This window comes from Capricornis sumatraensis, chromosome 18 (assembly GCF_032405125.1).
Source record: "Capricornis sumatraensis isolate serow.1 chromosome 18, serow.2, whole genome shotgun sequence".
NCBI lineage: Eukaryota > Metazoa > Chordata > Mammalia > Artiodactyla > Bovidae > Capricornis > Capricornis sumatraensis.
This window is the reverse complement of record NC_091086.1, coordinates 20,314,259-20,327,550: the sequence shown is the minus strand read 5'-3', so window position 1 is coordinate 20,327,550 and position 13,292 is coordinate 20,314,259. Positions and strand designations below refer to the sequence as shown.

The 13,292-nt window shown below is 40.5% G+C and overlaps 1 protein-coding gene across 2 annotated transcripts in view; it reads left to right on the top strand.

Moving 5' to 3' along the window:
- Positions 1–4,790: 4,790 nt before the first annotated feature.
- The window catches only part of SREK1 (splicing regulatory glutamic acid and lysine rich protein 1), a 43,746-nt gene continuing 35,244 nt past the window's right edge, over positions 4,791–13,292 (top strand). Inside the window, exon 1 of one of the 2 annotated variants that reach the window (XM_068990363.1) lies at positions 4,791–5,034. In XM_068990363.1, the coding sequence (XP_068846464.1) occupies positions 4,874–5,034 (161 nt within the window). In that variant the 5' untranslated portion in view covers positions 4,791–4,873. The remainder of the gene's footprint in view (positions 5,035–13,292) is intronic. The other variant, XM_068990362.1, reaches the window with a different exon arrangement.

Genomic DNA, 13,292 nt, shown 5'->3' with positions numbered 1-13,292 from the left:
AAGAGACACATGTACCCCAATGTTCATCGCAGCACTGTTTATAATAGCCAGGACATGGAAACAACCTAGATGTCCATCAGCAGATGAATGGATAAGAAAGCTTTGGTACATGTACACAATGGAGTATTACTCAGCCGTTAAAAAGAATTCATTTGAATCAGTTCTGATGAGATGGATGAAACTGGAGCCGATTATACAGAGTGAAGTAAGCCAGAAAGAAAAACACCAATACAGTATACTAACACATATATATGGAATTTAGAAAGATGGCAATGACGACCCTGTATGCAAGACAGGAAAAAAGACACAGCTGTGTATAACGGACTTTTGGACTCAGAGAGAGAGGGAGAGGGCGGGATGATTTGGGAGAATGGCATTCTATCATGTATACTATCATGTAAGAATTGAATCGCCAGTCTATGTCTGACGCAGGATACAGCATGCTTGGGGCTGGTGCATGGGGATCACCCACAGAGATGTTATGGGGAGGGAGGTGGGAAGGGGTTTCATGTTTGGGAACACATGTAAGAATTAAAGATTTTAAAATTTAAAAAAAAAAATAATAAATTAAAAAAAAAAAAAAAAAAAAGAAGGAAATGGCAACCCATTCCAGTATTCTTGCTTGGAAAATCCCATGACTGGAGAAGCCTGGCAGGCTACAGTCCATGGGGTCACAAAGAGTCAGACACGACTGGGTGACTTCACTTTCACTTTTTCACTTTATCTTTGTTCTAGACATTTTCCTTAAATTTCATTTCAGGAACTTGTCCATGATGGATTTCAATATTTTTTCCTTCCTCTCTACAAATCTGCTCTTCCTTTTTATTTCTGGTCCTAAACTATGGCACTATTACATAGTCCCTCAGGCCAGAAACAAATCCTCCCTCTGCTTTACCATCAATGGTAGATTACTAAATCTACTAAATAATGTTTTATAACCTTTTAAACCAGTGGTGCTCAAAATGGGGTCAGAATATCTGGGGATGGAGCCATCAGTCTGTTTTTTTTTTTTTAATATTCATTTTTATTTATTTGGCTGCACAGGGTCTTAGTTGTGGCATGTGGGATCTAGTTCCTCAATCAGGGATCTAACTCAAGGCCCCAGCAATGAGAGCTCGGAGTCTTAGCCACTGGACCACCGGGGCAAGTCCCCATCAGTCTGGGTCTGTTTTAACATGCCCTTCAGGTGATTTTGATGCACATGAGAGTCTGAGGACCAGTGTTCTAAACAAGTGGTAATTAATACTGGGATCCATGGTTGGGCTTAAGGAAGATCAAAAAGCACTTGTAATTGTATCTAAAACCAAATGTATGTACATACATATTTTTCTGAATCAATGGCTTTTACTTCATTTATTTTTAAAAGGGTTCAATGATCCCCCGATTTAGAACTGTTCCTTGCTTTCATTACTACCATCACTTACCCTTTGAACCAGTCCCTTTTATCTTTAGTTTCCACCTTTTCAACATACCTCTATTTCTAAGTGATGGCAATCACTCTAGGAATCTGACATATTCACTCTTTTGTTCAAACATCTTCAGTGGCTCCCAACAACTGGGGATAAAGTACCCTCTCAGTATGACAAACAGTATATTTCATGAAGGCTTATTCTTTCATGTGCATCTCTAGTCATTCTTCAGCCTTTGGACTGCAATACTAAACTTTGAATATTGTGGCCCTCACCTGGCTCTCATATCTATTTCTGCATATTCTTCACCTCAGTTTAGAAAGTCTGTCACTGTTCCTCCCTCCCTCCTTGCCTGGCAAATTCCTATTTGTTCAAGATTAAGTGCAAATGGCATCTCTTCTGGGAAGCCTTCCATTGGCACTAAGTTTAAGCAGCCTAGTGTGCGCTCCCAATTCTCCCTGTGCTTATCCCTCTGGTAGTAATTCTCAAACATTTTGGTGTTAGGATCACTTTATACTCTTAAAAATTACTGAAGACCCTAAAAGATTTATGGGGTATCTGTACATATTTATCACATTAGAAATTAAATCTGTAAAATTTAATATTTAAAAATCCATTTAAAAATAATTATAAACCCATTATGTACTTATATAAATGATAAATTTTTTAGCCTGCTCCCAAATGGCTGTGGAGCTAAATTATGCATTTTTATGGTAAAGTGATATTTTCCAAAAAGAACTTTAAGAGTGGCATTGCTTTACATTTTTCAAAGCTCTTTGATGTCTGGCTTAATAGAAGACAGCTGGATTTCCCTATCTGTGCATTCAATCTGTGTGATATGTTTAGGTTGAAACATATGAAGAAAATTTGGTCTCAAACAGATAAGTTGTTGGAAAAGGGGAAACTATTTTCATTGTCTTTCTAGATGATATGAGATATCTTGATTGATAACTATCCCAAACTGGACATGTGGTTGTTTCCTAGAGTGCAATTATAATGTGGATTTAATCTGAAACCATATCAGTTAACTTTCTGTATTTTGCTACAGTAAAATCCATGGGTCCATTTTCCACTTTGATAACTCTTTTTAATTTTGTAATAGCATGTATTGGTTCTGTTGAAAACTGCCTTATGAGCTATAGAGATTTTCAAATGGGCAATTATAATCATTATATAATGTGAAAAAACACTTTTGTTAATATCAGTCGTGTTTTTAGCAGAAACGTTTAAATACTAGAAAGCTGTCAAGCTCCAGATGGTGGATACAAATTTTTAAAAATTTGCATTTTTGAGTGAAAACTCCAACAATCACAGAAGAGCATTTTCTGGAAATGTCCATCCTACTTGGGCATGCAGCAGAAGTACTTCCCAATTCTTCACATATTAAAAAGAGCTGGGGGACTTCCCTGTTGGTCCAGTGGTTAAGACTCAGGGCTTCCAATGAAGGTGTAGGTGGGGTCTGATTCCTGGTTGAAGAACTAAGATCTTACATGCTGCACAGTGAGGCCAAAAAAAAAAAAAGAGTAAAAACTAAATTAAAAAAAAAAAAGGTTTTATAAAAAGAAAATAGGTGTATGCTAGGAAGTGAAGATTTAGTAAAATTAATAATTTTTACTACTTTTTACAAGGACAATTATGTATTTATTTTTGGCTGCGCAGAGTCATTACTGTGCGTAGGCTTTCTCAAGTTGTGGCAAACACGGGCTATTTGGCAGTTTGGGTGCACAAGTTTCACACTGTGGCAGCTTTTCTTGTTGCAGAGCGTGAGCTCTAGGGTGCACAGGCTCAGCAGTTTGGACGTTAATGCTTTGTTGCCCCACTGCATGTGGAATCTTCCCCCAACCAGGGACCCATGTCCCCTGCATTGGTAGGCGGATTATTAACCACTGGACCACCAGGGAAGTCTGTCAAGGGCATTCTTACACTAGCTTATTTAAAAAAATCATATATTGTGTATGCTATGAGTGCAAGGAGGTGAATACAAAATACCACTACAGTGTTAGTCGCTCAGTCGTGTCCGACTCTTCATGACCCTATGAACTGGAACCCGCCAGACTCCTCTGTCCATGGGGTTTTCCAGGCAAGAATATTGGAGTGGGCTGCCATTTCCTCCTCCAGAGGATATTCCGGATCCAGAGATCGAACCCGCGTCTCCTACATAGTAGGCATATTCTTTCACCTCTGAGCCAAAGGAAAGTCCTCGAATTCCACTACAGTAAGTCCCCCAATAAAGAAAAAGTTCCGTTCTAAGAGCATTTAAGTCCAATTTGTTTATAAGTCCAGCAAAGTTAGCCTAGGTACCCAACTAACGCAACTGACTATATAGTATTGTACTGTAAGAGGTTTATAATACTTTATGCACAATTAATACATAAAAAACTAATCAACACAAAAAAATACAGTACCTTGTAAAGTGTAGTAGTACTGCCACTATACCTGGCATACAGGGACACTTGGCATCTTTCAGTTTGTAACTCAAAAGCTGATATGTAGAGGGACTCACTGTAGTTGTGCAGTTTGACACCACTGCTTTGATTTTTGCTAAGGTGCTGGCTTTACACCATCAGTGCAATTCTCAACAAAGTGAAGGAAATAAAGTCTTCATATTGTGAAAATGCTTTTGACCTTACATTCACTGAAAAGGCCCCTGAGGACCTTCCAGGTTTTGCGGATGGCATTTTGGAAACAGCTGCCCTATTTTCACATACTACTGCTACTTGCGTCTCGTTAGGTTGCAAAGTCTGTGTGGATCTTCTGTAACTGTCCTTAATGTGTTCGTGTCTGTTCGATACATAACACTCTATTAATACCTGCGGAATGAACTAAAAAATGTTACAAACGACAACCTCATAGCCTTCATCATACTGCCTTCTTCCTTAATTCCGTCTAAATTTACATGTTTCGTAAAACTTTCTAAGTTTTTCTATGACTAGGACGCCGGTCAATTTGTTTTTTTTATATAGGTGGGAAGGAGGAGCTGCGTGAATATAATACTGACACGTTGTAGTTCAGCCAAGTTAGTTAACTGCGATGCTCGAGAGTCATCCCTTCTTAACAGGTTTGCACCAGCAGGCCTCTTGACTTCCCAGTCTTAGCTACTATAAAGACTGGAAAGAGGTGGGTCTCTTGTGTTTACAGGAGCACAAGAATTTGATGGAGTCGTAACCGGGGAAACCCTCAATCAAAATCTTGGCGTGGAGAAATGCAGCAGGACCAACAGCCTTACACAACCGGAAGCACCAGGCAGCAGCCTCGCGAGATCCGCCGGGTTGCCAGGGCGACGCTTCCGGCTGGCGCGCGCAGCCCGGAGAGCAGGGGAGTTGTGAAATGGGCGGCTAGAGCTGCCCGTGGCCGTGAATTCGCCAGCGGGAGCGCGCTCGCGGCCGCGCGACCTCCGCTTTCCCGGCTCCGTCGCTGACGCGTTGAAGACGTTGGGGAGGGAGGCAGCGGCAGCGCGGATCAGGATGAACAGCGCCGGCAGCTTCGGCTTGGGCTTAGGCTTCGGCCTCACCCCTACGGCGGTGATTCAGGTGACAAATCTGTCCTCTGCGGTGACGAGCGAGCAGATGCGGACGCTTTTTTCCTTCCTAGGAGAAATCGAGGAGCTGCGGCTCTACCCGCCCGAGTAAGTCCTCGAGCTCGACTGGGGGAGGGGCGCGGGCCCGAGCGAGACCTCGGGAACCCAGGCGAGGGGGAGAGCGCGGACGGGGGCGCGCTGCCCCGTCACGTGACCACCGGGTTTCCCTTGGTGCCCATGTTTGATTGGGGCACCGCGGCCCCAGCCCCCGGCTTCTGTTTCCTTGTTAGTCGACTTTCGGAGGTTAATCTTTGCACAGAATCCTTACAAAGGACGCAGAGGGGTTGCCTTTTCGTGCCTCCCGGCCAGTGGTCGTCGCCGAGTCCTCGAATTCAGTGCCGGGCCTCCCCCTTTTTTTTTCCCTAACTTAAGATGGCCGCAGGTGGGCCCGGAATAGTCCTCATGGCAAGCGCCTGATGGGGTTTTTGCAATGGAAAAGCGCGGAGACTGCGCCTGAGAAACTGTCCGATTCTTAGGGCCTCAGTGTCGGGCCGTTGTTGCTGACAGGGAAGCCTGCGGCTGATGACAAATAGAATTAGGGTTATAGTTGTTCCTAGGCCTGTGTTCACAAATTTAGCATCTTCAGAGGTTAATCTAACCGAGCCCATCCATGTTGTTAAAAGATTCATGTCTGTTCACCTTTTTGGCGTCGGATTAAAATTTCCTCCTAGAAGGTCACACTGCCCTAAACCTTTCAGAAAAAACAGTAATCTGTGCAGGATTATTCCTGCTGTATACTTATAGAAGTCCAGATTTGGGATGGCATTCACTCTTCTCAGACACTTCCCAGGTAGTGTACTTTGACGTAAGATTTCCCTTGTACGGTAATATCAGCTAACAAAATTCGTAAGAGGTTCCAGGGTTGTTTATTTTCTTACGGGCATAAACTTTTAAAAACTAGTGTCCAGAATATGAAAATTTCTCAGTGTTTTGTTCATTTTTTCAAAATCTTTTGAAGAAAGGGATAGTAGCCTAAGATTTCTCTTATTAAAAAAATTGTGTTTGATTTTTTTGGGGTATTTCATAGTGATGCATGTAAATCTATTTTCCTTTAGGTTTCTCTAACTATACCGCATTGCTACTGCGTAGATAGTGATAAAAGTTGGTGTTTGGATTTTTAAATTTTACTTAAGTTTTTCTTCTCATTTTTGTTTCAAAGTATTTCATGCATACAGAAATGCTGAAAGAATAACTCCCATGTTCCCTTCATCTGTATTTATAGTTAGACACAGATTTCTGTCTCCCACTACCCACTTTTACATACATACACGCACACCCACCCTCATCCCTTGACTATTCACTCCTCAACAAGTAAATGAGAATCTCTTATGTATATGACCTACTTTACCACAGTACTGTTAATGTATCCAAGAAATTTGACATTGACAATATATAACATCTAAATTTTTTCAATTAGTCTGACGCCTTTTCTCCATTTTCTTTTTCTGATTTAGAGATAATCAAGAGATCACTCAGTACGTTTGATTATTTTCTTTAATCTAGGACTACTTTCCCTCTGCCCCCTCACACTGCTCTTTTTCCCCAATCATCTTTTTAAAAGCTTTTCATGATATTGATATTTTGTCTTGTAATTTGTGTTGTAAAATGATTCATCTTGGCTATATAAATTGTTTCCACATGAATAGATTCAGTAATACAGTTTTGCCAAAAATAGTTCATAAATGGGTGCACATACATCTTTATTGACTTGTCATCACATATATAGCTTTGGCTATCTTATATAACTTTTGAAAGTGCTTTAAGCTTTCTCTTCATTTCAACACTTAGAACATTTCTGAATAATTGAGAACTGTTTGGAGGGTTGCTGTATTCTGAACAAATTGGAATCAAATAGTAAAATATTTTGTAGATAAACCTTTGTAAGCTAACCTTGCTTTCAAGGTTGTGATAATGTGTCTTATGGGCAGAAGAAATACATCACAGAATATTCTTCATTGTGAACATAACACCACTCACATGGTTGAAAAATTCGTTTGGGTGGCAATATGCTGCCAGTTTTCTGCCATTTAGTAAAATGAGCTATTTTTTGAAATCAGGTGTTAGTTGCTTGGAGTTTAAAGTGTAAAAGAATAAAAAAGCTGGTTACTTAAACAGTGCATTGAAGCAGAGTTACTGTGTCACCAGCTGTAATACATTTTGCAAAATTGTAGCATAAATGTAATACATCTAGGCCAGGCAAAATCTTTGACCAGTTATTCTATATTTGCAGTTCCTATTCCTGTTTTTCACAAGTATTAACATGCTTTCCTAGTGGTGTGTTTTCTGTTTGCTCTGTAGTTAAGTTGTCATAAGCTGGTCCTTACATTCTGTTTGCAAATTTGGGCTGAAATGTATAAATATGCAATAGTAGTAGGTGTTTTGAAGACAGAATTCTTTTTTCAGTATTGTGGAAACGGTATTTTATGATTAATCTTTGAAAGCTGAGTAGAAATTGATTTGTTTTAAATTTGGAACTATATTTCTTTAATAGAATGTGAGAATAGTTTCTCATTTACATTTTAAGGATGCAGTTGCTAATATGAAAATTCAGATTTTAAATTAAATTTTCTTTTTTTGGCATGAGGCCGTAATTCAATTTCTATTTAAACATTTAAGAATTGGAGTAGACATTCATTGTAAATATTAAAAAGTCTTATTTGTGCTGTTAGATGACAAATATCCAGACTTCTAATTTTCGTGCAATTTAGTAGTGTTTAGTACAAATGAATCTCATACATCTTGAAAACCTATTTACAATGCTAAGAAATTTTTGTCTTTTTTTCAGTAAGCTTTTTATAGAGGTATAATGTGTAGAAAAGTGCATGGGTAAGGGTATACAGCTTGATGAATTTTCACAAAGTGAACACATCCAGCACATGGATAGGATTCTCTGCGCCCTAGAAGTTCTCCTATGCCCCCTCAAGTGCATAATACCTATAGGGTAACCTAGCCTCATTTCTATCATCAACCCGTGTTGATTTTTTTTGGCTTGAGGGTTTTCTTTTCGTCTCTGTTCTTCAAAAGTACTGATAAGGTAAAAGCTGTCAAATAGCTAAAAGTATAACCTGTATAGTCACATTATGAAAAATAGAGACAATGGAACACTGCCAGTGACCCTAGGGCCCTATCAAAGCCTTTCTCCATTTCCATGTGTTTCCCTTCAGTCCCTTTTATATGCATTTATCTTAATATGAATGAGTTGAGTGAAAGTCGCTCAGTCTTGTCCGACTCTTTGTGATCCCATGGACTATGTGAGTCCCAGTCCATGGAATTCCCCAGGCCAGAATACTGGAGTGGGTAGCCTTTCTCTTCGCCAGGGGATCTTCACAACCCAGGGATCAAACCCAGGTTTCCCCCATTGCAGGTGGATTCTTTACCAGCTGAGCCACCAGGGAAGGCCAAGAAGACTGGAGTGGGTAGCCTATCCCTTCTCCAGCAGATCTTCCTGACCCAGGAATTGAACCAGGGTCTCTTGCATTGCAGGTGGATTCTTTACCAAGTGAGCTATCGGGGAATCCTTTATCTTAATCTAGTGTAGTCTAAAGAATATATATATACTGTTGCTGTCAACTTTTTTACTCAGCCCATAGTAAGCATTTTTCATATTGCTGTGTTTTATTTATTGTAATAATATGTAAAGTCTCAAGTGTGTATGTGTGTGTTTGAAATTCTGTCATTGGGTTTTAGCTAGAAGTATTTGAAAATGTGTATTTTTGATTGTCCACAGTGATTGGAGGACCCCTGGCATTTAGTGGGTGTCAGTAAATCATAAGGAAATCTTATAGAAAGGAGAATTGTGCCATCCAGAGTATCACTGGAGACCTGTTGAGAAATTGTTATGTATCAGTTAATATTTTCATACATAAAACTACATACTTTATCCATGCTTTGCATTATATCTTTTTTGATAGATTCTCAGAGGACGTCTAGAAATATAATAAAGTGTTGGAAAATCATAGTGTTAACACATTGAGTTTTTTTTTAAAGATTGTACAGTGCTATCACCATGTTTAGTGAAAAATTCAATAACCAGTTATGTGTGTGCATGCTTAGTCGTGTCTGAATCTTTGCCATCCCATGAACTGTTACCCCACCTCTGTCCATGAAATTTTCCAGGCAAGAATACTGGAGTGTGTTGCCATTTCCTATTCCAGGGGCTATTCTTGACCCAGGGATTGAACCTGAGTCTCCTGCGGCTCCTGCATTGGCAAGCAGATTTTTTACCACAGTGCCACCTGGGAAGTCCAGATAACCAGTTAGGGGCCAATAAATTTAACTGATGCTCAAAAAGTTGGTTCTGTGATTTTTGCATTAAACTCTCAGTGAAAAATTCTGATTTTTTTTTGAAAAGTAATTGTAGAAGGTTTTTATTTAAAAAAACAAAAGGTGATTTAACAAATGAGGTCAGTATAAAATCTGCTATATTTGAGTACTGTTACTTTTTTTAGAGAAATATGTTTAGACCTTTTAAAAATTAAAACTGTAGTTCAGGATTACATTTGAAATGATAATCATATTTAATTTTAAAAAAAGTAAACCTTATTTAGTAGCATAGGATATACTAGAGAGAAAGATCTAAATATAAGATTTGGAAATCTGCTGCTGCTGCTAAGTTGCTTCAGTCATGTCCGACTCTGTGCCACCCCAGAGACGGCAGCCCACCAGGCTCCCCCGTCCCTGGGATTCTCCAGGCAAGAACACTGGAGTGGGTTGCCATTTCCTTCTACAGTGCATGAAAGTGAAGTCACTCAGTTGTGTCTGACTCTTCGCGTGACCCCATGGACTGCAGCCTACCAGGCTCCTCCGTTCATGGGATTTTTCAGGCAAGAGTACTGGAGTGGGTTGCCATTGCCTTCTCCGTTTGGAAGTGTATTTGTTTATAAATATAAATACAAAGTTGTTTGCTGAGATATCTGTATTTAGGCTTGCCACTGTATCATTTTTGGCTTCCCAGGTGGCTCAGTGGGTAAAGAATCTGCCTGCAGTGCAGGTGACACAGAAGACTTTGGTTCGTTCCCTGGGGTTGGGAAGGTCCGCGGAGGAGTGCATGGCAACCCACTCCAGTATTCTTGCCTGGAGAATCCCATGGACAGAGGAGGCTGGTGAGCTGTGGTCCATAGGGTCACAGAGTCAGACATGACTCAAATGATTGAGCATGTACACACGCTGTATCTTTTTAGCTTATAATATTCAAAATAAAGTAGTGTTACTACTTCTCCTGAAAAGCTTGTATGTTTACATTTTTGCGATGGCATCGCACTCCAGTACTCTCGCCTGGAAAATCCCATGGACGGAGGAGCCTGGTAGGCTCCAGTCCATGGGGTCGCGAAGAGTCAGACACGACGGAGCGACCTCACTTTCACTTACATTTTTATAAAGTAGATACTGTGTTGATTTTACTCGACTTCACTTTCACTCTTCACTTTCATGCATTGGAGAAGGAAATGGCAACCCACTCCAGTGTTCTTGCCTGGAGAATCCCAGGGACGGCGGAGCCTGGTGGGCTGCCGTCTGTGGGATCTCACAGAGTCGGAGATGACTGAAGCGACTTAGCAGCAGCAAGGAAGGTAATTGAAGATGGTGAAGAAAATTGCTTTTAGCTCTAGGATCCATTCTTTTACGGTAATGCTGTTCAGAACAGACTGGCATCTTTTAACCAGGTTTTGGGCTTCTTAAATGTCCATAGCATATGGTTTATTAACCAGTCCCACATTTCTTATTCCTGTGGGTGTTTTAAATTTGAAATGATACGTTTCAAGTAGGCGTATTTGGAATTGTTTGTAGTTTACAACAGTGATGATTTATGTTTCCATTCTTTTACAGAAGGATCTGTCAATTTAGGAAATACAGTTTCAGTGGTAGCTTGTTAGTTTCTTCAAGTGCTAAAAGAGATTATACTTGTTGCAATTGCTAGGGTCTTCACAGCTCCTTATAATCATAGATTTTTTTTTGGGGGGGTGGCTGCCAAGGACAGAAGGTGTTACTAATCTAGCTCAGGAAGAGACATTGTTAAGAAGATGATTTCCCTAAGTAGTAAAATACAGACTAGGCCTCATGGAAACTGGGAATGGGAACCAGAAAGGTATCAGCATCCAGGGCAACTGTCTGCTTATTCCTGTCAGGATTTATTGTCAGCTTGGTTGTTTTTGTGTATCTGCTCAGTTTCTCTGCAGACCTGTTCTGTACTCACTCATCTGGCAGCTGGCCCAGACCCACACTCTAAATAACTTTCCAGCCCAAGAGAGAGAATGTGACTGTTCAAGTTCATTTGGTCAGGCCTCCCAAATTATAGGTTTGGGGTTAGCCAGTGAAATGGGCCCTTGTGCCATGTGACTGATCAGTTGTGTCTTAAAGCTTGCTAGGTCTCTTCCGGGTTTCACATAAGGGAACTGCTGAAAATATATAGGATGTCTTGGTAGCACATGTAAGAGGGTACTTAGTTACTTTGATATTTTAAAATGACTTTCCAGAAGACTTTGAAACTGGAGCCTTGAAGAAAAGTGGAAGGGGAGTGAGAGCACATCATAGCCAAGTGAAACAGCAGGCACAAAGGCAGCTCTGTTGGTGCAGAATGTGTCTTGGGGACAGCAAGTATTTTTATGCCTGCATTTTTAAAATGATGAGGCAAGAAAAGAAGGGTGTCTCTGAGGAAATTTAAGCATGACATGAAGAAATTTAGGGTTTAGAAAGATTATTCTAACAGCTTTTGTGGAAGATTGTTAAATAGAATTGAGATTAGAGGCAGTGTGATTGGTTAGTAATCCCAGTGAGAAATGATAAGGACTTGAATGAAGGCATTGATAATGAGAGTATTGAAAGAATTTTGACTCTTTGCAGCCCCATGGACTGCAGCACACCAGGCTTCCCTGTCCTTGACTACTCCCGGAGTTTGCTCAGATTCGTGTCTGTTGAGTCTGTGATGCCATCCAACCATCTCACCCTCTGTCTCCCCCCTTTGCCTCCTGCCCTCAGTCTTTCCCAGCATTGGGGTCTTTTCCAGAGTCGGCTCTTCGCATCAGGTGGCCAGAGTATTGGAGCTTCAGCATCAGTCCTTCCAAAGAATATTCAGAGTTAATTTCCTTTAGGATTGACTGGTTTGATCTCCTTGCTGTCCAGGGGACTCTCAAGCATCTTCTCCAGCACCACAGTTCGAAAGCATCAATTCTTCGGCGCTTGACCTTCTTTGTAATCCAACTCTCACATCCATACATGACTATTGGAAAAAAACATAGTTTTGACTAGACGAATGTTTGTCGGCAAAGTGACGTCTCTGCTTTTTGATATGCTGTCTAGGTCTGTCATAGCTTTTCTTCCAGGAAGCAAGTGTCTTTTAATTTCATGGCTGCAGTCACTGTCCACAGTGATTTTGGAGTCCAAGAAAATAGTCTGTCACTGTTTCCATTGTGTCCCCATGTATTTGCCAGAAAGTGATGGGACTGGAAGCCATGATCGTAGTTTTTGAAATGTTGAGTTTTAAGAATTAATGTGACAAATATTTGGGAGGCCATTTTCATAGGATATAAAGACCAATTGGATGAAAAAGAAGGAAGAAGGATCAAGGATGGAAACAACCCATAAATCTCAGTAGTTTAATAAAAACAGAAGATTATTTCTTATACTAAATTGAAGGGGTTGGTAATGAAGCTGATGTATCAGCCACCCATCTCTTTGATGTTGTTGGTCACTGTGGCAGAGGGATAGAATGGAGCAATGACCCTTAAAACTCCTGAATAGGAATACATTTCAGTTCTGCTCATATTTAATTGACCAAATTGCACAGCTATACCTAACTTCAAGGAAAAAAAGAAATAGAATTTTATTATGTAGCCAGAAGGAAATTTGGAAATATTTGGTGAGCAGTACTAATGATGGTCACATTAGTAACTCCCAGATTTCTGACTTAGGTGATGTGGTAGTATCCTTAACTGAGATATGAAGTTAGGACAAAGTGCTGGATTGTTATAGAGGAAGATGATGAATTTAAGAATAAGTTCCGTGGTGGGCCCTGTGACCATCACCATGCAGTGTTCCAGCAGGCGCTTAGATATGGGAATTCAGAGCTCTTAGGAAGGCCTGAATTGGTGATTTGGTAATACAGAGGTGAGTTAAGTCTGGATGCAGGTGTATTTGTTGTTGCGGTTTAGTCGTTAAGTCACGATTGACTCTTCTGTGACCTCATGAACTATAGCCCAGCATGTTCCTCTGCCCATGGGATTTCCCAGGCAAAAATACTGGAGTAGGTTGTCATTTCCTTCTCCAGGTATCTTCCCAACCCAGGGATGCATCCCATATCTCCTGCTTTGGCA